Here is a 24,011-nt window from a genome sequence, read left to right on the forward strand (position 1 = left end):
ATGCCTCAAAAAGATCAACATTACACTCCAAGGGTAATAGATAAAAGTATTTCACCGTCATACCTTAAAGAAGTTCTAACCAATAAATCATTACCTCCAGTATTGCACCCCAAAACCTGCATGTCCGTGCAGTCGTCATGCTTGCTAAGGGGGAGCAATTATGGCGGCCCACATCCAGCTATGTATCAAAAGATGTTAGGACCTCCCTCCATGTTTCAATCAGTCATGGGAACAGCGGTTCTCCGCTCAGAATATTATTTGGGACACAACGTACTTTACACATGTAAACTCCCCCCCCTCTTATTTATATGTGTCCTATTGAGAGTATATTACAAAGTCCTGCCTCTAATCGTTTTCATCCATGTGGCTTCCTGTAGCTCCCTGCAATTGCTCTGCATCATTCGTGCGCGGCTGATTTGTGGAGTAGTCCTTTGCTGCTTTCTGCAGGGATTTAGGGTCTAAGAAAATCTTTGAAACGCCGTTCATCGTGACCCTGAGACGAGCAGGATAGAGCATATCGTAATCAAGGTCTTGAGCACGTAATGCGCATTTCAAAGGAGCAAACTGCCTCCGCGCTTCCTGAACCTTGGCGGTAAAGTCAGGGAATAGCGAGATGGTAGAGCCCTCAAACTGCAAGCTCCCTGCTTATCTGGCTGTTTTAAGAGCCGCTTCCCTGTCCCTGTAGTTCAGAAGCTTAGCAATGATCAGGCGTGGAAGTGCTCCAGGCATAGGCCTAGGGCCCAAAGAGCGGTGTGCATGCTCAATCACAAACACAGAGGAGAACATTTCCAGGGCCAATAGAGTCACTAAAAGATTTTCATTGAACAGCTCCATATTCCCTGTGGCGGTGGACTTCGGAAGGCCAGTAATGTGAATATTCCTCCTCCTAGACCTAGCTTCCAAGTCCTCCGCCTTGTCTTGCAGCTGTGTAAGAGCTGTATTTAATTGCTTTTGAGCCACTTTGGTCTCCGTGTGGCCTTCCTCCACCTTCGACACACATCTCTCCGCCGTATCACGTCTTTCAGAGTGTTTATCTAAGCGGTCGGATATACGCTCCATGCGATAGGCTAATGAGTCTATTTTCCCATCTACCGAAATTAGGCTTGATTGCATGGTGGCTAGGATTTGACTACGGTCTTTAGGCGCTTCCTCAGACATATCGCACTGTTCTGGGGAGGGCTGAGAATCACCCAGCACACACGTCCTTGTTTTACGCTGCTCAAATGGAAGCTGGGATTGGACGTTATCCACCTTCCCCATCGTTGGAGGGTCCACGTCGTCTGCTACCACTCAGGCTGTCTCCACTATAGGGACTCACGCAATGGGGACTTGCACTGAATGAGGCAAAGACAGACCTAGCCAACTGAAAGTGTACCACCCTCTCACTTTAACAGGATGCTCAGCGAGTTGAATTATGAGTTGGGAAAGGGCAGAGATGTGCATCCCCATAGCATGCCCTGCGCTCCAGTGCCCACCAGTCCAGCAACCCAGGGAGCAGAAATAGCCTCCAAAATGATATCTCCCAGCATGGAAGGCTGCTGTGAGGGGGGAGAGAAAAAAGATGCTCCCCCAAGGGCTGAACAAAATACCAGCATCCTGCCCTGGGTGCTCAGCTGCTGCAGGCTACGCGCCCCATACCGCTATGGCCAGAGCTCATTTAGGCACCATCTTGCCCATCAGTAGCGTAGATGTAGGCTTAGTTGTAATCGGTGACGGAGGTGAAATGTGGTGCCTTGAAAAAGTAGATTGTCTCCTCTAGGCCGCTTCTAGGCCCCTCTTGTTGCAGCACCCGGCTGCATGCCGCTCCAGCCTGCTACACTGGAATCGGCTTACCGGGAGGCTCCAGCCGGGGCAATCCCTTCTCTCCCTCAGACAGTCTGCGCTGCACGCCGCCAGGGAAGGCGCTGGGCCGCGAGCAGGGCACTCCGTGATGTCCGGTAGACTCCCCACGCCTCTACAGCCGGCCGCGGCCACGCTCCATGTCAGGCATTGAGGAGACCAGTGCGGAACGCTCAAGGGCCACAGACACCGCAGGCAGCACCAGCACTTCATACAGCAGCTTCTCCCGCACGATTTCCAGTGTCGGCCGGGGGTCCGAGGGTGCCCTCTCTACAGAGCCGACTCTGGGCAGCCCGCCTCACTCCGCAGTATGCCTCAAGGGCGGACAGTACAGCTCCCTTCCTCTCTGCGCGGGCTATGGCGTCCCCGTACCACTTTCCAGGCCATCAGAGGTATGTATCGACGCAGCAGCACTCCCGCAACAGAGGCTGTTCAATTTAGGGTACAGCAGTCGGTAAGATGCCAGGATAATTACGGATAGTATCGGTGGCTTAGATGAGCTAAATTTTAATTAGGCAGTCGTAATTGAAACCACGATGGGGCCTCATCAGAATAAGGCCCTTATTTTATAATTATATTTCACATTTCATTTGCATTATTACAGATTGCGCTTTGTCTCTTGTAAACGGATTTGTTCAGTCCCTACTTGCATATCCAGAGTTGTCAGGGGAATCTTGAGGATCAGGTACCTCCTGTTCTTCTTTCTTTCACTTAAAGAACAATCTTCCCTCTGCTCTCATTGTTATACTATAATCATGAATATTATTGCGGCGACCTACTGAAGCATGAACATTTTTTTTTTTTTTTTACATAGGATTGTATGGACACACCATTAAACAGTATGATCCTTCTGGAAAACTCGTTCAAGTCCTGGGCACTGCTGGTAAGGCTGGCAAAGCTTTGAATCCACTCCAGTTTGACCAGCCAGCTGAGGTATGTGTGGACACAAATGGAGAAATTTACATCGTGGATGGAGATGGTGGACTAAATAACCGACTTCTCAAATTGTCACCAGGTGAGTATCCCTGCTACTCGTGCAGGACTGAATATCTAGCAGTTATGTAAAAACAATCTAGAATTGCTGTGAACCCAAGTGTGGAACATCTACTGATGGGTGCGCACTCCAACCTTTGTCACTGCAGCTATGCAAGTTTGATGGTAGAACTTGGGGCATGCATCTTGGACATGTTGGTGAGTTTTTGGCTCACAGCCACATTGGGCCTTAAACAGTGGCAGGCGTGGGTCTGTGCATAACCGTGTAATTAAGCGCAATAGAGCACAAGCCATGGAAGTGATCTACCAGGGCAAACCATGGTCATACAACAAATGGGTGTAATTTGCAGGCCATTGTCAGAGACAGGGGTACCCCCCTCCCAAAATACGTAACTTTAAAAAAAATACAAATATTATTGGTTTTACAATTATCATGTGGGATCCATTACAGTTCGGTCATTCAACATGTTTTACACTGAATATGTGAACAGATTGCTTTATCTCTTATTGGAGTTATCAGTTTATATCATGCAAATAATCCCTTATCCTACTAATCCCTCCCAACTCCCGCCTAACCCCCCATTACAGGCCTTTCCATATGCTAATAATTAAGATGTTGATTCTCTAATATCTAGTTGTAGTATTGTCTTATCTGTGCTACCTCCCACCCTATAGCTCCATCCTTTAGGTGTACTCGTGGATATCCGGGTTAACTTGCTGTCCCTCCCCGTCCAAATTCTGTTGTGTCGGCCTCCTCCTAGGAGATGTTCCCTTTCGGGTGGATTTCCCTTATGCTGAATCTGGGTCCTTTGCATTATCCACCAATGCTTCCCAGGCCCTGGCTCTCTCAATTGATCCGATCCCCTGACAGACGTTTCTAAGGAGAATTCTCCCCTCACACCCTGCCCATGTCCCTAGTTCTCTCCTCCAAACGGAAAGTCGGGGTCCCTCAGGGGTCTTCCAATGTCGCGTTATTTCTCTTTTAGCCAGTATCAAGGCCAGGCCCTGAAACCTTCCGGTGACCCATGTTTTGGCATTGTGAGGTATAAGGCCCCAGAGGCAAAGCGCAGAGGTGCAGGGGACAGGGCGCTCTATGATTGTACCAATTGTATTGGTGACCTCCTCCTAGTAGTTCCTTAATTCCGGGCATGCCCAGAGCATATGGAGTTCTGCCTCTCTGCATCGCCAGCATTTCACATTCTCCCTGTGAAAGAATTTATTGATGCGCCCCGGGGTAAGATATGCCCTGTGTAGTGTAAAGAAGTTAATTAATCGGAACCTGGCATTTCTCGATACCCTAGTAGTTCCAGCCAGTATATTTTCCCAATCTTTGTCTTCTATGGGGATATTCAAATCCTCAGCCCATCTCTTGCGGAGGCCGAGCAGTGGCTGGAGAGTATCCTTACCCAGAGCTCCTAGACACAGGTGTAGGAAGCTGACTCTGTATATACTATACCAAAATGAGGTATAGTAAGCACAGAGTCCAGTGGAACCCCAAAGGAAGGCAGAGATAAAAGCAGATAGCACCTTACTCCCTATTTGTGGTAGTGTGGGCGAGCAGTAAGGCTTTATCAGAGGGTAGTGTTAAGCATTTGTTGTATACACTCAGGCAGCAAATTATGTCACACACTCAAAGACTGAACTCAGACCAACTTGTTTGTCTCAAAATTATAATTATGTTATTTTATTTCTTACAACCAAGCCAAGCCTGGTGCAGATAAGTGAAATAAATGCTTTGCAAAATCTTATGCAATGTTTTACAGTTGACAGCAGGTTCAAATGCAGTTGATTGAATTACAGGTAAGTCAATGTTTCAAAATTACTTTTCGGATTACTATGTACGTTACTTTTCAGATTACTTTTGCTAATCAGTGTGATATGCCTGAATATCACACTGAAACATCTCCTAGACAAAAGGTATGTAATTTACTTTTGATACATAGACAGTTTTTCCATGTTCCATACAAACTAACTCCACACATAACAATTTCCAAGGAAAAACAGTCAATGTATTCCTATGGAGAAAAAGGAAGGTAACGGTTTGCAGGTAAATACTTTTTTGTGGGAGTTGGTATTCGAGGGTTAGAACCAGGTTTCCCACAGATCTCGGGTCAGGTTCACCGGGGAGACCTCCTCGTGGTGTGGGACACTCAAACTCATGCTGTGGGCGTAATGAGTGGTGAAGACTCACGGTTTGGGCTGGGGCCTGAGTCTGTTGGTGAGCAAATCCAGTGCTTACTGGAGACAAAGTCTTTGGCTTGGAAGGCGGGGCAGGTCCTTCGGGTTCTTGAGGCTGCTGGCTGTAGGACATACTGGGAATTCGCTGGTGCAGGTTCGGGCTACGGACAGGTCGGTAGGGCTGGGGCCAGGTCAGTGGGCGTCCTCCTCTTCTTAGTTCTAGCACATCTGGTTGGTTCTTATCTGAGGAGGCAAGGTTCAGGGTTGCCCCTAAATACTAAATTTAGGGGCATTCCAGGTAAGTAAAGGTTTGGACCAATGACTCCCTTCCTTCGGGTGGGTACACCCCATGTTATGCCACCCTCCAGTGGGAGGGGGCATATGCCTCTCTCTGGTTGACTGGGTCCTCCTATCTGCAAGATGGAGGGGATTGAAAGTTGTGCTTCACCTCGCCTCCCCCACCTGAGGGGTGAAGTTGGCAAAGCTGGGCACACATCCCTTCCTCACTTTCTTTTTCCTGCCGATTTCCCGCCCAAAGTGGGGGTCAGAACAGGTGGGAGCCAGTTGCTGGAAGCAGCAAAGGGCTGGGGTAGCTCACAAACCTTCCCCTTCATGGACCCTGCCCATCCTGGGGGAGGAGGCTAGGCACCTCTTCCCAGGATGTGCATTGTTTCAGACCTCCGAGAGCAGCAGGCTCTCGACACAGGGGCCCAGGAACATATCTGGTGGTGGCAGCTAGCGAGCAGCCACACAGCCTGGACACTAGTGTTAGGTCGTTTTTCTCTAAGATGCACTCTGAGTGTATTTTTCATTAAATCCCGCACTGGCATCAGTGGGGGTTTAATGTGCTGTTTACAGTAAAGCCATTATGGTGCTGTGGAGTTTATAATGACAAACTCCCAGCACCATATACTCTTAATGGCATTACAGCACTTACAATGTCTAAGAATTGGCTTAGACACTGTAGGGGTACAGGGCTCATGCAACTGTACCCTCACCACTGGTATAGTGCACCCATCTAGAGGGGTGGCTGACCTATGCCAGGGCAGTGGATTGTTGGCATGGCACACAGGGATATGTGCCATGTCGACTCTTCACTTTGTTCTGCACCAGAACATGCAGCCTGCAATGGCAGTGTGTGAGTGTAAAGGTACCGGACCTCTAAGTGTGGCACAGTAAGTGCTGAAGCCCTTAAATGTCTTCACTGGCCACAGTGCCCTTGGTGCCTATGGTACCATTCACAAGGGACTGACCTGTGGCCAAAGAGTGCCAATTGGGTTTTGTTTTTATTGCAGGTTAGGTAAAGAACATAGGCCCTTGGAACCTGTTTGGCAGGAGCCCAGGGCACACTCAGTCAAAGTACATCAGCAGTTTAGCAAAAAGTGGAGGCAACCATGCAAAAAGAGGGCACTTTCTTACAACAGTTGACCACTTTGATTCTACCTCCCGCCGTGCCAATGTAATTACAAGAAACATGATGCAGCGGTTCGGTCATTCCCGTCCCTGAATGTTCGTGGATTGCCACCACAACTCCCCAGTGCAGTAAGAAATGTCCATGGGGGAGGTCGAACCCTTCTCGTAATTCTTCAAATTGGAGGAGTTCCCCATCCCTATATAGGTCTCCCACTCGGTTCGCCCGTGCCTGTTCCTGTCTCAAAGGCCCTCCCATTGTCCCCCATGTGGCAACATTCTTAGTATTGTAATGGGGAGGTCAGGTGCGTAGGGAACCCTTGTTTGCGTCTTTTGGAGGCAGTGTCTCCAGCATCGCTGTATTACTTGTACTTCGCTTGTGTCCTCTTCGGGGCTGTACCAACCCTCATCAACAGTTTCAATAGTACATGCAAGTCTGGCGTGAACGGCCTTGCTTCGCGTGTCTGCGCATACTGATCTGCCAGCCAGCAGGCCAGCTACTTTACTTGAGCAGGAAAGTAATATCTTTCGAAGTTGTGGACTGTAAGACCCCCCTCCGCAGACAGATGCTACATTGTTTTTAGCCCTACCCTTCTACGTCCCATGCCCCAGAGGAAGTTTGTCACTAAGGATTGCAAGTCAGTATGCCATCTTGGGGGTATCCATATTGGAAGCTCAGTGAAAAAGTATAATAATCGTGGTAGTGCCACCATTTTTAAAGGTAGTACCCTCCCCACTAATGAAAGTGTTCGGCTCTTCCAAAACTCCATGCAGGTCTTCAAAGATTGTATGGCCGCTCCCAGGTTACACTTGAATAGGTCAGGGCTAGAGTGGTATATTTTCACCCCTAGATATTCCAGTCATCTGGGTTCCCACTGAAGGTTTCCCAGATTAGTAGAGGGGTCATTGTCTCTTCTGAGTGGAAAGAATTAGGATTTTTGCCAGTTAATCTTTAATCCTGACATTTCCCCAAATTCCGCCATTAGCGTCCGGCAAGTCTTCTCTTATATTCCCCAGAAACATCAGTAGATCATCAGCGTACATCACTAAATGATGTACACTGTTCCCCACGTGTGTCTCTCGGTACCTAGTGTCTGTCCGGGCTAGGCAGGCCAGCGGTTCCATAGCCAAGGCAAACAGTGGAGATAGGGGGCATCCCTGTCACGTGCCCCGCTCCACTCCGCACTGTTCTGAAATTTTTCGGCCTGTCCAGATCTGCGCCAAAGGTCTCGTATAGAGTAGTTTGACCCATTTCGATAACCCTTCTCCCAATCTCAATCTATTCATTACTCCATATAGATACTCCCATTCAAGGCTATCAAGGGCCCTTTCAATATCCACAGTAAAGACCGTCCCTCTCCTCCTGTCTTGTCATACGCCTCCATAATTACTATAAGGCGCCGTATATTGAGTGCAGTATTACAGCCTGGAAAAAATCCTGCCTGATACAGGTATATAATGTCAGGCATTAATGGCTGGAGTCTATCTTGAAGTCTAAGTTAAGCATGGATAGCGGTCTGTATGCCCCAGATTCCAGAGGGAATTTACAATGGTTTGAGGAGAGGGACATTCAGTGCCTCCCAGGTGGTAGTAGTGAGGTGACCTTCATCCATTGCCACTGCAAACAAGTCGACCAGCTTGTGTGCAAATTCCTTTGTATAGGCAACATAAAACTACTGGAATCCTGTCCGTACCAGGCATTTTACCCCTAGCAAGCTCCTTAATAGCTGCTCTTATCTCTTGTATAGCTATAGTGGCACCTAATACTTCCACCTCCTCTGCCCCTGGGGTAGGGGGAGGGATAGCAGGTAAGTATTCCCTAATAATTTCTGTTCCTGTCTCAGTCGGCTGCTATAGAGATTGGTGTAGAACCCCAGGAATCTTTGGTTTATCTCCCCTTGCCGGTATAATATATGTCTCTCACTGTGCCCCACCTCAAGTATTGGGGAAACCCTCCGCGCCGGGTTAGCCAACCTAGCCAAAAAGGATCCCGTTCTGTTCCATTCCACATGGGTCCGCTCTATATATCTCTTATAATCGAAACACCGCAGTCGTTCTGTATGCTTGCCCAATTCCTCTTTGGCGTCCATAAAGGCCTGACTCAGCTCAGGGTGCCCTGGCCTTTGTCTTTCTAATGTATGGACTGCCTGATCTGCAGCTTCCAACTTGGTTTCAAGTGAGCGTCGGACTCCCATAGAGGCTGCTATGCATCGACCCCCTAAGCATCACTTTAAAGGCATCCCATTTAGTCAACCTGGACAAGGTTGTGTGTGCTTTTTCAGCAATGTACCCTTTAATTTCTTTAAAGAAAGCCTGGCCCTCTAGAGCTTCAGTTTTGAGTTGTCATGTTGGCATATGTTGGTGTGAGTGGCCCCAGCGGTTATTGAGGAGGGCCGGTTTGTGGTCAGATATTGTGCGTGTTAGATATTCAATGGAGTGAGTCTGGGTATGAATGACCGGGGAGCAAAGGAACTTGTCCAATCTGACATGGAGATTATGTACCGGGGAATAGTAAGAGTAATCTCTGCCCTCAGGGTTCAGTTGTCTACAGGAGTCTATTATACCCCATCTGCTCTGCCAATTCTTAAATGCTCACACTGTTTTATGTATTGACGCATCTCTAAGCGGGGCATGGGAATGGTCTCTCCGAGGGTCAGCTATGCAGTTAGTTGCCCCCAACAATTACAGAGTGAGGGAGGTAGGCCACCAGTTTATATGAGATCCCAGCCAGAAAGGCCCCCTGATCTGTATTAGGGCCATAAATGCTGACTATTGCTATATCCTGACCATCTAGTCTTCCTGTAGTTGCCACATAAAGGCCCTCCGGGTCTATTACCTCCCCAGTGCGCTGAAATGGGGCCCCTGCTCTGATCCAAACCATAATCCCTCTGGTGAATGCTTTTATGCGATGTGTAGTGTGCTTGGCCTTGCCTTCTATGCTTAAGTGACTCCCCTTCTTTGGCTAGTATGTGGGTCTCCTGTGAGAGGGCTATGGGAACTCCCTGTTTATTCAAATAAGAGAAAATTTTACAGCGTTTAGACATATTATGCATCCCCCTTATGTTCCACGTAACAATCTTATATTATTGGAGGCTAGCCATTTGTGCAGGTCGGGAATAGTCCAGTGGGATCCCCCGAGCTTAGATCTCTCCATGCATGAGGGTGGGGGCACAGTGTCAATTTCTGGCGCAACGTTTCTTGGCCTGCAATGTTTGCAATCCCTTTAACCATTAGAAATAAACAAACCCAACTCCCCCTCCCCAGGACAAGTGAGCAAACCCCCTCATCCAAACATATGCCAACAATGCTGAAACGATGTGTTCGTGGAGTAGCACTACCCTCCCTCGCATGGATATTATCCTTGTGAGGTCGGCAAAGAGTAGAAAGAAGCAGAATAAGGTCTGCAATGAGCAGAAAGAGGCAAGATAAAGTGAGGAACGAGCAGAAAGAGGCAGAATAAAGGCCAGAAACAAGCAGAAAGAGGTAGAATAAAGGTGAGAAATGAGCAGCAAGAGGCATAATAGAGGTCAGAATCGAGCAGAAGGAGGCAGAATAGAGGTCAGAAACTAGCAACAAAAGGCAGAATAGAGGACAGAAACGAGCAGAAAGTGACAGAATAAATGTCAGAAACAAGCAGAAATAAAGGTCAGCAATGAGCAGAAAGAGGCAAGATAAAGATGAGACCGAGGCAGAAAGATATGGTAGGGTACCAGTACCTTCAAGGGATTTTTATAAACAACAAAATTTAAAAACACTTAGAGAGTCGAATCATATGGGCTTAGTAATTTGACCCAATGATGCAGTTTATGCAGCAACAGAAATTATATGTATTAGAAGATTGTCACTTATTAGTAATCAGTGGAATGAGAGAGCAAAAAGGAATTTAAAAGGCGGGTGTATATAGACAAAAAAGTGTTTAATCTTTTTTCAAATCAAATTAAAACGTTGGGTACAAGAAAAGGCAAAGATGCAGAAGGGTAAATACATTAGTCTACACAATCCTTACTACATCAATTGCTAAGGCTTTTCTACCTATTACAAAATTAATTGAGTGTTCAATGGTAGATAAAGCCACAGTCGACGTTTCGGTCTCTATTTTTTCGTGTAGGAGACCATCCTCAGGACATGGATTTCATATCTTGAGTACCCTAAAAGTGATAACAGATTAAAAATTAAAATACTGTCTCAGCCCATTAAAGGGATGATATACTCAATATATATAACACCCAGAAAAGCTCTCAACTACTGAACATAAAATTAAATTTCGATATACCTATAAATCGTAACACAATCATGACAGTTGTAGAATCACAGATTCCATGCATATTGTAAGCTTTTGGAATTTCTATTATTGTTTCCATCATGGATGGGATTAAGTGATACATTCTGTAGATGAAATGATCATGTATATGAAGTACCTCAGTATCATGCAATGCATGTCCTAGACAATATCAATTCTAAGTCATACATAAATGTATGTTAACAGAAGAAAAACCATATTCACCAAGCGGAACATTCGAGCTGAAACACACATATTCTATTGATTCGGACATGGATATATTTCTCAAGTTGTTATCATGTCAAAAAGGTGGCATAAAGATTACCATATTCTATTGATTCGGACATGGGGATATTTCTCAAGTTGTTTAACATGTCAAAGGGGTGGCATAGAGATTACCATTATTTCAAACATATTTATATACCTCGTTCTTATATGCGCCCAGACCCGAGATTCAATTGTCTAGTGCTGTTACTGGTTCGATAATTTCGTGTGGTGTGATGAAGTATCCTATGGTAGGGCAGTAAAATGAGATAAATTTCGGTATCATCACATATCCATATATTGAAATGGGTTATTATATAACTAAATCCTAACTTTTACCTTATGGGAGCCAACCGGTATCCCAGATGGGTGGAGTGATTTGCACTGCAGCAGTTAAGGGTTGCTGTAAATGAACCTGTGTTTGTAAACGATACATGGCAATACACGTTGTGGTGGTTTGATGGTATCCAGCTAATGCCCACGTTATGTCAATTTTTTTTACGCACTCTATGCAATAATTTTCACCGTTTGCCCATATGTTTTCAAGAAAATAGGCTGGGCACTTTATATTGTTAGCATTATTGACAAACAAAACTGACTGGTCAGAGCCCTTGAGAGACAGAGCCCTTGAGAGACCATATATATTGTAGCATCAAGTTAAGCGATTTCTTCAAAAGACCAGAATTATGAGTAGCTAAAGTTGTCGTTTTTTTTTAGGGCATTGTGAGATTGAAGATGAATAATATCTAAATAAGTCACTAAGGACCTGTCTGGTCCGTCGGTTCCAGAAATCACGAATTTAAAAACAGAGGCCACAGGTTTAAAGAGAGGGTCCTCGTTAGTTTTAAAGGATTCCCTAATTACGATACATAAAGAGAGAAATCAAATTAGAGCCTTGGGAAGGTCTACAATAGTTGACATTCTGTTTCAGAAATGTCGGTAAATATCTGAGGGTCGTTACATACCTTGTATATTAGAGGGTGTAACAACGCCTTCTTGTCAATGTTTTTCGAGTGAGGCAGTCTGCTCTAAAAATAAATAAGAGGCGACCGTCCGATTTAGTTTCCAATCCATGGACATCAATCTATACAATTTGTTTAGGTAGCTGAATGTACTGAGCCTCCTATTTATAAATACCTGAGTCCAATGAGTAAGAGTCCGTCCCCACACAGTAGATGCTTCAGCAAAGGATGCAAAGATTGTGACCGTGGATTCACATGAATTTATACAAATGTCGTTTGGAGAGCGACAGAGGACTGGAGATTTTGAAAACGTCTTGAGTTATATTAGACAAGCAGTCGGCCATTTTGTTGTGGTAATGCAAAAGGTCTTTAGTATATCTAATACTTATATATGACTCCTAGTATGTATTGTCACGCTAACAGAATGAGCGTTTCATGATCTAGTTTATGACTACATATCTGTTCGTGTTTGCCGATGTTTGAATAAGTACTGTGGAGATTATGTAGTTAGAAACAAACATTGTAGAAACATTTCAGAATACACAGAATTTGGGGAAACAGACAAACATCCGCATTAGGAAGTCAGAAACATTGTTGTAGTCTCTAGAGACAGAAAAGCGCAACACATTTAATGTCAATAAATTCTGACTTTGATCTAATAGATCTGTGAGATCATCATTGTTGAATATTTCAATTATTCTATACATGGTAGACAACGTTATGGGGCCCTCCTGGTTGTGTCCCAGTTTACAGCTAGCCTATAAGTTTAAAGAGAGTCCCTCCTAGTTCACAACCAGTTTACACCTAAATTGTTGAACTGAATACAGGTCAAACATGAGGGTTTACAGACACGCAAGTGAATGCCATTCAGTGGCGCTGTTAAGCCCTTTCTCAATGGTGTTGGCATTACAAATGTGTTTCCCTTCCCTAAGTGTCAAAATACGGTCAACATTTGGTTGCCATTTTGTCAGTTTGACTACCTCAATGACCCACCAGGTCATTTGGTCAAAAGTGTGGCCTGATCTCAGATAGTGCTCAACAAGTGGAGCAGATTCTACCTTACATCGGATGCGAGACTGATGCTGAAGTATCCGTTTCTTAACAGTCTGAATAGTCTTGCCGATATAGTGTAGCTCACAAGGGCATTTAATGCAATATACCACGTTAGCAGTATTGCAGTTGGAGAAGGGCTTCATAATCAATTTGATTCCATGGATGTTACAGGTTTTTACTGTTTGTGTGGTATGGCAGGCTTGGCAGCTACAACACTTAAAGTGACCCGTAATAGGTGTCAATTGTCTCATATTATCAACCACATGTTGCTCTTTGGCGTTGTCATACGCGTGGACTAACCAATCCTGCAGGTTGGTGCCTCTTTTAAAGGAAAAAAGCGGCTTTTGGATCATCTCGAGGTAGAAAGAGGCAGAATAGAGGTCAGAACAAGCAGGAAGAGGCATGATAAAGGTGAGACACAAGCAGAAAGGTCAGAAAGAGGTAAAATAAAGGTCATCAACAAGCAGAAAGAGGCTAAATAAAGGTGAGAAATGAGCAGCAAGAGGCAGAATAAAGGTCAGAAATGAGCAGAAAGAAGCTAAATATAGGTCAGCTTTGAGCAGAAAGAGGCAAAAAAGGTGAGAAACAAGCAGGAAGAGCGTTAATAAAGGTGAGAAACGAACTGAGAGGCATGATAAAGGTGAGGAACGAGCATAAAGAAGCAAATTAAATGTCATAAACAAGCAGAAAGTGGTAGAATAAAAGTCAGAAATGGGCAGAATGAGGCAGAATGAAGGCCAGAAACAAGCAGAAAGGCAAAAGAAAGGTCAGAAACTAGCTTGCTGAGAATTGCGGAGGTTTCGTCGGAGGCCCGCCCCCTTTCTCAACCACTCTGCACAGGGGCCTCCTGGTGCACTACCGGTTGAGGGATAAAGTCCCCTTAGCTGCTGAGGGTCGTTGAGGGCCAAGAACCCCTGTTGTTGCCCCAAGTAAGTCCTCCACAGCCGTATTGCCGAGAAATCATTGAAGGCCAGCCCCCTTTCTCAACAGCTCTCCCCAAAGGACTCGTGGCACACTACTTGTGTGGGGATGAAGTCCCCTTGGCTGCTGAGAGTCATTGGTGGCCAACCCATGTGATCGCGACAAGTAAGTCCCCCACAGCCGGATTGCTGAGACGTGTTCGGAGGCCCTACCCTTTTTCATCCACTCTGCAAAAGGGCCTCCTAGCGCACTACTGTTTGGGGGATGAAGTCCCCTTGGCTGCTGATGGTCGTTGGGGGCCAAGAACCCCTATTGTTGCCACAAGTATGTCTCCCACAACCAGATTGCTGAGACATTGTCACAGGTCCTGCCTCCTTTCTCAACCACTCTCCAAAGGGCCCAGGCCTCCTGGCGCACTACAGGTTGTATCCCCAGTCACTCATGCTCGATCGTGCTCACACATGGCATGAACAAATTCTGCTCCATTGCAGAGTACGGAGTTTATCAGTAACTCCGCGTTCTGAACAGAGTTGCCGAATTCGTCAAACTCCGCAACCGGAGCAGAATTTTATTGCCGAGGCATAGTTCACATTCACAGACCCACTCAGATACTTACGCACCCACTCCCAGGCTCACTCAGACATTTACGGACCCACTCACAGGCCCACTCTGACACTCACACAGCCACTCAGACATTCACACACCCACTCACTCACCAACTCAGGGACTCAAACACCCACTAACCTACCTATTCAGTCCCTCACACACCCACTCTCAAAGGTTACGGGTTACAGTTAGGAAATAAAATGTAAAAAACCTGCAAAATTCACTGAAAAATCAAAGGTAACAGGGATGTTATAGTTAGGAAATAGAATTAAAAGAACATAGAAATTCAATGAAAAAACCACAAGTTACAGGGAAGTTATCGTTAGGAAACAGAAGTTTTAAAATAACTTTAGAAATTCACTGAAAAAAACAAAGATTACATGGACGTTATAGTTAGGCTCACATTTCACTCCTATAAAACCATAGAAATTCAGCAGTTACAGTTACCTGAGCTAACTATAACTTATGCTCCCAAAATGCACTGTGAATGACTTCACATATTACATCACTCATGAGATGGTCAGATATAGCATTGCGGTGCAGACTTGTGGAATTGAATAGAAGAAGGCAGTAAAGTTAAAGAAGTCACAGCTAAGTGAAGCGTATGCCGGTAATTATAACAGAGCTTTCTGGGCATAATTAACTCTGCACAATTGAGATCAGAAGAGGTCCCTATGATTGAGAAAGCAATAACGGAGGAAGATTGGATAAAGCACTTTACTAATATTTATTCTTTAACTACTTTTTACCTACTGTGGCTCCTGCAGCAGAGCAAGGAGACAGCCGCTCTACAACTCCAGATTCCCTCATTCTCCCTTTATGGTCCCATTTAGTTTGCAAGAAGTCAATGATGCAATACTGGCAAGCAAAGGAGGCAAAGCCTCTGGACCAGACGCAATCCCTGTAGATTTATATAAAACGAACATTGCGCTATGCGGGGCCCTACTGACTCTAGTACTTAGGGCAAGTTGCGCAGTCGTTTTTTTATCAGCCAAATCAATCATAGTTCCTATCTATAAAAAGGGCGATCACTGCAACCCGGCTTGTTACAGACCAATTTCTCTGCTCTGATCCCTGGCTAAGATGGCAGGCCGTATTATTCTGAACAGACTGCAAGATTGAGCTGACACATTTGCAATATGGTTTTCGTCCTGGGGTTGGGACAATAGAGCAGAGTCTTCATCTAAGCGTGTTATTCAGGAAGTACGTTAAAATGAAAGAGGGTAATATGTATCTAGTCTTTGTTGATCTATCCTCTGTCTTTGATTGCATAATGCATGCTACACTATGGTCGATCAAGAAAGACCTGGGGGTAGACACATTGATCATTAGTTTACTGGTCGAACTATACTCTGGATGTAAAGCCAGGGTTAGATATGGTATTAGCGGGGAGTGTACTGAACCCTTTAGGGTGGAGAGGAGGTTGAGATAGGGCTTTCCTTTCCTGTTCTCTCTAAATATAAACAGTGTGGGAGCAGTACTTGCAGAATCAACTAAAGACCTCCCCCAAGTAGGAACACACCCCATACCAGCCCTCCTCTACGCTAACAATGCCGTTCTTATGGCACACACTCCATTAGCTCTCCAGACACTGCTCGCAAAATTTAGAGAATATATGCAGGATCTTGGTCTTATAGTGAATCAATCCAAAACCTTTCTTATGAAATATGGGAGGAATACCGCTTATTGCCGATCAATGAAAATAGATGGCGCATCTATTAGTTTTACTAATACTTTTTCCTATTAGGGAATTTTATTTAATAATGAGGGCTTATGGAACAAGGCTATTGCAAATAGGAAACTGCAACTTTTTAAAGCTTGTATGGCTCTCCGAGGGTTTGCCAGACAATTGGGTTCTAATCCACCAGAGTTGATGATGCAGATTTATAAAGCTAAATGTCTCAGTGGTGCATTATATGGGGCGGGCATCTGGGGGTCATAAGAAATGTAGTGACATACAATTGATAGAGAACAAATTCTTTAGGTACCTCCTTGCTACCCCTAAAAGTGTCCTAGTTTATGTATGCGATGCTGAACTTGGAGTTCCATTTATCGGAGACCTAATAATGCTACAGCTAATCTTACACTGGCATTAAGTATGGAGGAGCGAACACACCGTTTTAAATCATGCCATAATTAGGGATTGCCTCAATTCAAGCAAATATCAGTGTATGCCGTGGCTTGCCTATACGTTTCTGCATTAACCTGGGTCATCCGGTGTATTTTAATAAACCTGAAACAGCAGGAAAGTTCTTTTTTAAAACGAAGTCATGATACGCCTGGAAAATCTGAGAATGACAAGTGAAATCTCCAAACCCAACGTTTTGAAGACTCAAATGGCATTAACTTCTTTTAATATGCAACCCTGTCTTAAAGCAGTTTTAAATGCAAGACATAGGTTCCTCTTGACGCGTTCATGACTGGACATCCTTCACTGACAGGTCAGTTTTCCAAATATGAATGACTGATCTATATCTTTATCTAACTGCCCCTGTGACGATGCGATGGCACAGGAAACTATGCACGTGGTGCTCTTTTGTAAAAGTATTCTGGCTCCACTTAACTGTAGTTAAGCATCTTATAGGGATTTCACATGCATGGTTTTCCCTTACTGGATGTACTAAGAACTTGTGGAAAGAACTTAATTGGATGTGATTATTCTCTTAAATTATTTCTATCTCTTAATTATTACCCTCTGGTATACTGCTGTATCGCTCATCGATTACAGATTTTGTTTTATTCTGAGTTTTATTGTATATTTATGTTCATATATGGAATTGCTGCTATGAACTGTATTCTTTTTTTAATGTTTTTTCTATACCGCTTTTATGGTTGGCTATTGGCCTCCGAATAAAGATATATTGATTTATTAACATGATCAATGACATTACTAATGACATCACTGATGACATCTCAAATGACATCACTGATTACATCATCCACATAACCACACACACCCATTCACACCCCTATACAACCTCACACATACCCATTCCCAGACCCACACAACCACTCACATACCCATTCACAGACCCATACAAGTACTCACACAACCGCTCACTCACCTATACATGCACTGCCACACCCCCTCACTGACCTATACCGCCCCTCACACAGCCACACACTCAACCATACAACTACTCATACACCCACGTATCTATCTATACAGCCTCTTACACAAGCTCTCACTCACCCATACAGCCTCTCAACACAGGCACTCGCTCACCCACACAAGCACTCAGACACACGCACCCACACAACAACTTACATACCCATTCACACAGCCATACAAGCACTCCCACATCTGCCACTCACCCACACAGTCATTCACACAGAGAAGCACTATCCAATACAGCCACTCACACACCAGCTGACTCAAACTCCCACTCGCGCACTGATACAGCCACTTACACATCCAGTCACTCACTCATACAGCCATTCAGACACACACCCACTCACTCACCTATACAGTTATTCACACACCCACTCACCTACCCATACAGCCCCTCACACGCCCACTCACCCACACATCTACTTACACACTACATTTCAGGGATGCCAACACCTCACAAAGCTGCATGCGGGTATAAGCTCATATCAAGCACATCAGATACACATTGAAGCACTGTGAATGCTTGGTTTCCTTCACCAGCCTCTGAAATTCGCTCAGAGTCAAACAGAGTTCCCACACGTTTGGCATTTCCAAGCAATTTGAATAACAGGCATTACTGTTACACAATGTAATGGTAGCTGTTTTATTGACCTCAGAAGACAGGAAGGCCTGAGCTTGCCTAGTCTGGTATTCAACACGTGACCTATTGTTTAGTGCAAATGGCTGCAGCAGTCTTTACCTTACTGAGCCTGGTTGTGGCTGTACTCCTGCCCCTGTTTGTGCTCTGCATCACGGCTGCACACAAGTCTCCCCTCAGCTCCATGTTCATGCCTGTGCGGACGATATATAGTGCAATGCAAACGCAGCTAGTCCAGTATAGCAGTTCATTTGGTTTTGTCAACACGGTGAAACCCGTTCTTAAAGAAAAATGTATCTGAAAGAGTTTGAAGAAAGAAATTGTGCAAACCAGTTTCTTACGGTATATTTTCTGTTGAAAACTCAAACAGCCGATTAGTTTCGTAAAATAGAATATATCCAGCGTTTAAACTGACGTGGACTTAACCATGATTTTGCAGTTCAATGGTACTGAAGAGACTGACTTAGATGCTTAATTAAATGGGGTTTTAGGGGCTATGTCTCTTGACATTATTGGTAAAGGAAATGCTTTAAGGAGATGTGTTGACCATTTTCGCTCCAACATCTCATTCTCTCCTCCTTCATAGCCAAGGCATAGTTTTAACCCCAATGTTTTACCCCTTCCATGCGTCGGACGGACGGCGGCCGTCCGAAGTCACGGTGGGCGTGTGCGGACGACGGCCGGGGGCCGTCCGAACCACGCCCACGCCATAAATCACCCGCACCATGGCGGAATTTTCGCCGCGGTCAAGGGGTTAAAGAGGAGGAAGCAAATGTTTTTTTTGTTCTTGGAAAGTAATTTCATCCAAAAATTGTGCTGAAAAGGGAATGAGAAGCTAGGTGCACCATCCATGGTATAGAGGAATATGAAGCTTGTGTTTAACTTATTCAACAAATGTGTATCAAGCATTGGCAAATGGAAAACGGTCTGGGCTATTTAGGTGTAGGAGTTCTTTGCTGTAGTACAAGAATGTAGTGTTATGAGCGTGAGCTTTACTGTTTGTGCGCAGAGACCACCAGCGGCAGGGATTTGAACAGGGGAGGGCAAAAAATAAAATAATGGGTGCAGGTTTGTTAACTAATGCATTTTTTTGTTTATTGTCAATTTCTTTCTGCACCAGCCTAGTGTGTGGGTATGTGTCCATGGGTAAAAAAGAGGCAGAGTGTGCACTTGTGAGCTGGGTCTTTCTGTCTTTGTTTTGAGTGTCTACACCTCTGTGTGTTTGTTAGCAGTGTGTGGTACATGTCAGGAAAAAACAACACAGGGTCCTGGCTCTGACCCAGTAAGGCTAAGCCAACTATAACAAGCGAACAATACAATGGCCAATACTGGACTTGATTATCTATACTCAGAATCTGACCAAATATGAATAAAACATACCGGTCCGTTTTTTGTCTTACGTCACTAGTTAAATTTTTTATTTTCTTCACTAGTAAAGCATTTTAATTTTTGAACATATCAAGAAATATTTATGCATGTACAAACAGTTATAAGACTGAACAGATCAGAACAGCAAAATTACATATATTTACAAAATTTCAAACACAACCTACCCACACTATGGCCAATACATTCATACTTCACTCATACATATATATATATACAGAAAAACTAATGTGGACCCTTGTCAAAAAAACTAATAGTTTGTCCATATAGATGATATTACATTTCTTAATTAACAGTCTTGTTTTGTCGCAACTGTATTTTGGAAACGGACCGGTATGTTTTATTCATATTAGGTCAGATTCTGAGTATAGATAATCAAGTCCAGTATTGGCCATTGTATTGTTCTCTTGGTACATGTCAGGAGCAGCACTTTCTTAATGAGTGCTGGGAACTTGTTCAAAAATGCAAAGGATTATTTGGGAGTGGGGCATCACTGCATTGGCCTGAACTATAAACAAAAAAACCCTAACGAAAGCCAGAAATATTGTGTACTTCTTAAATATGTAATCATTTGTTTAACAATACCTCAAAATCAAGTACTGACATTCAGTGCTTGAAATGGAAAACTAGAAGTGCAGGTACTCCTCTACCAGAGTACCTGCTTGTTTCCAAAAAGTGCCAGTGCTCTCCAATTAAAAGTGTAGAATTTCTCTCGAGAAGTGCCGGTACTCTCCCTCTCAAAATAAACAAGCATTTGCAATGCAATAGGTCTCGCATTTATGCGAGTTTAAGCTATTGGCATTGTAAACGACAATTCTTTTTATTTAAGTTTAAAAAAATAAAATAAAAGGCATTGTTATTTGCAATGTCAATTGCACAACTTGCGTAAATGTGAGACCTACTGTATTGCAAATGCTTGTTATTTGTTTATGTCTGAGCTGGCTGGAATTCCTGAAAAGATGACTGAAGCACTGCCCTGCTTACATACACATGAATAACCATTGAAAATATATCATCTCGGATCGCAACTCCCAGTGCACTCCCACACTGAATCATAATGTATGCTCCCCACCCACAGTCAACAAGAGCAAACAAGTGCTTCTTGTGAGGACGTCACTAGTGTGCGCGCATACACTGAAGCCCTAATGCACACATTAATTTACACACCTCCCTTTTACTCCCCTTTCAACTTGCTGGGGGCTGGCGCAGTCTGCAGAGTGCACTTGAGACGAGAGCCGGAGCCCTTAGGTAAAAAAACAAATGCAGTTAATGAATAGGGCTGGGACCGGGCCGAACAGCTGACTGCAGGACAAGCAGCAAGTGCGAAGGCCGAGAAGCATGACATGCAGCAACAGGTGGCCTCACCGCCTCCATCAAGGTGATCGGTCGGTGGTGCGTAGTCGCAGCAGAGGAAGTTCAAAAGGAGGAAGTAGGGGGGAGCCCCAAAAGACTAGACAGTGCCCAGGAAAATGCTGTGTTTACGGGTGAGGAAAGTGTGTGCATGCATGTATAAGAGAGCGAGCAGAGTTAAGGGAAAGCGGCACAAGGAAGTACATGCGAAGGGCACCGTGAAAAGCAGTGACGAAGGAGAGCTGTTTGTTATACAGACAGACGATTTCAGAAAACTGTTGGGAGAACAAGCAAACAAATCCCCCCCGGCCCTCACTTACCTACCTCTGGCCGCTGGAACACGCTGTGACGCACACCGCAAGTCGGCCTGGAGCGCGCCTCGGCAGAGACGCGGGAGGACAGGAGCGTGACGCGCGTACGTTGACGTTCCCGCGCGTTCACGGACCTGAGTCGGCTCGTGCACAGGACTGGAGCTGCTCGTTCACAGCTCTCACTCCCTTGGCAGGGAGGAAGGTGACTATAGTCGAGCTGGCGGTAGCGCTTCGCGCTCCAACGCCAGCTCGACCTAAAAAGTGCCTGTACTCTGTACTGGACAGTACCGGCCCATTTAAAGCACTGCTGACATTCTGAATCAATCATACACAGTGAATAAATGTATTCTGGTATATCATGAAGGCATTTCTAATTGACTACATTTTTGTATCATCTTGGTGTTGAGTTTAGGCAAAAACACGACTGGATTCAGATAAAGCCAGCACAACAAATGATGAGTGCTAGCTAGTGTGAGAGCTTAGAGCCATAGGAAGACAGACTTAGAGTGGGCACTTGCGAGGGAGTAAGAAAGAGAGAGGGAGCGCTATTGAGAGAGAGGAGAAAGCTATACTGAGTTCAGCACTGCACATAATCCACAGTGGGGCGGGCAACTGTTCACAAGCATAGTATGTGGAGTTTACACCGTGCACAAAACAAAAAAGGTGAAATCTCGATAACTGTTTTGTAAATGTTCCCAAATGTTCATTAGCTGTATGTATTTCAATCAGGCTATGTTCGAGCTTGGTTTGTGGTGTAGCAATTCGTACATCAACCTTTTCCTGCTACTGATTTATCCACTTGCAGTTGCTTGTTAATGGAGACATAGGATACATTTGCATAGCTATGAACTTCTGAGATACCTGGCATAGATACGTAATATTTTCTTTGAAATAAAGAATGCAGAGTGTGCTCAAAATGGAACTTATGTTTGCATTCAGTACACATTACAAAAGGCTTTCTAGAATATCGTACTCCCTCTTGATATATGTATTTACACTGCTGTGTACATCAAAGGACAGCATGCTTTATAAATTAAAAGTAACCTTTGTGTACAGTTTCATGGCAGGATGAAAATACAATTTCTGTCAAAAGCACTTGCAATGAGACACTTTCACCTCAGTGTTAGCCAAAGCTGGAACCCCTTTGTTAAACAGCTGCAACTGAAATACTTCAGTATCTTCTTGTTTAAATAACTGAATTAAGTTTTCTGAATTTTAAAGTTAATCGGGGAGCCAATTTCTCTATTATTTTCAAAGGTTTTGTAATTCGGTCTTCATTGCTACAACAAACACCTGCTGTACGATCGCCAGAATTTTCCTTAATTCAAATCAGAACATATAACAGATGCACAGGAGAGGAAGAGGCTTCAGGTTCTTCAGAACTAATGCCACTTAACTCCTACAAGTTTCACCGACCTCCACCCACTCCAAGATGGTCACTGCTATTAGAGGGATAGGACTGTTGAAGTCTGGTGTGAGAGTGCCAGTCATCTTGGAGTGCACACTGAGCACCAAAACACTGTTTGAAAATTAATTGAATCTCTCCATAAATGTTAACTGGCTGCTATTAGAGAAGAATGTTTGACAGTATGAATGCAACGTTTGTGTCCCTCTTTTAGTAGGTTATTATAGCCTTATAGCCTGCTGTAGCGGGCTATACAGGCTATTAAAGGCTCGCTCCAGCGTTAAAGGCCCGAGCCGAAGGCAAGGGCCTTTAACAAGGGAGCAGGACTAACCGGTATAAGCCGGTATAACCCAGCTACGAAGGGCTATAAGGCTATTAGAACATTCTGCCACTAGTGGGCAGAATGTTCTAACAAATTAAACAAAGGCCTCAGGACTTTTTTTAAACAACATTGGACTGTTGCTCTGCAGGCTGCTTCCGGCCCGTAGAGGCAGGGAGCACTCCATCAATCAGTGACACTTATAAAGCGCGCTACATACCCGTAGGGTCTCAAGGCGCTGTCTGCAATGGAGTGCTCCACATTCCAATGTTCTAATTTGTATTATGTAATCTTGTCATTGAAGATGCACACATAATGTGGCTGACACTGAGCACAAGTGCAAGGCAGATCCACACTGGTGTCCTCCGAACATGAACAAGGAAACTTTCGGCAAGTCAAAATTAAAATAAAATATTTGCTTAAGATGAAGGATATTGATACTTTTTGGACTGCCCAAAGTGAGAGTGGCAAATGTTTCTTCTGGCCCGTAAAGGTATGCTTGGTCTACAGATTCAATCAATCAATATAAACTTTATTAAGTCTTTGAAATAAAAACCATAAAAGTGCAAAAATCCGAGAACACACACTTCACAATCAACCTCAATATCAACAGTTTGAAAATCATCCTCCATATCAACAGTTTAAAAACACATAGATTAAATACACAGTTAAAAAAGGTCCTACAAAGATCTAAAAGATGACACATTTCCTACACTTCAAAGGGGTTTAATCGCAGCTGTTTCTGAACGTAACAGTGACTTTTAAAAAGCTACGGATGCTTAGAATAATGTCTCTGTAAGCATTTGCAAGTATATGAGTGCAGGGTGAACCTGAGTAAAGTTAGCCTGTTTCAGTATGGGGAGAATATAATGTTTCCTGGGTAATTTGTAGAAGCTACAAAACATCATGAAATGTAGTGTGTCCTGCGCAGACTTACCAACGCAGATGCAGGACGTAAGATTAACGACCCTATTCCCCCATCTGTG

General features: G+C 44.4%; 1 protein-coding gene across 1 annotated transcript in view; it reads left to right on the top strand.

Annotated features, from left to right (window-relative positions):
- Nucleotides 1–24,011, top strand: part of NHLRC3 (NHL repeat containing 3) — a 139,435-nt gene that overhangs the window by 60,353 nt on the left and 55,071 nt on the right. The window contains exon 4 of the mRNA XM_078657242.1: nt 2,654–2,854. Coding sequence (XP_078513368.1) covers nt 2,654–2,854 — 201 coding nt within the window. The remainder of the gene's footprint in view (nt 1–2,653; nt 2,855–24,011) is intronic.

Source organism: Lissotriton helveticus, chromosome 8 (genome assembly GCF_964261635.1).
Source record: "Lissotriton helveticus chromosome 8, aLisHel1.1, whole genome shotgun sequence".
In the NCBI taxonomy this organism is placed as follows: Eukaryota; Metazoa; Chordata; class Amphibia; order Caudata; family Salamandridae; genus Lissotriton; species Lissotriton helveticus.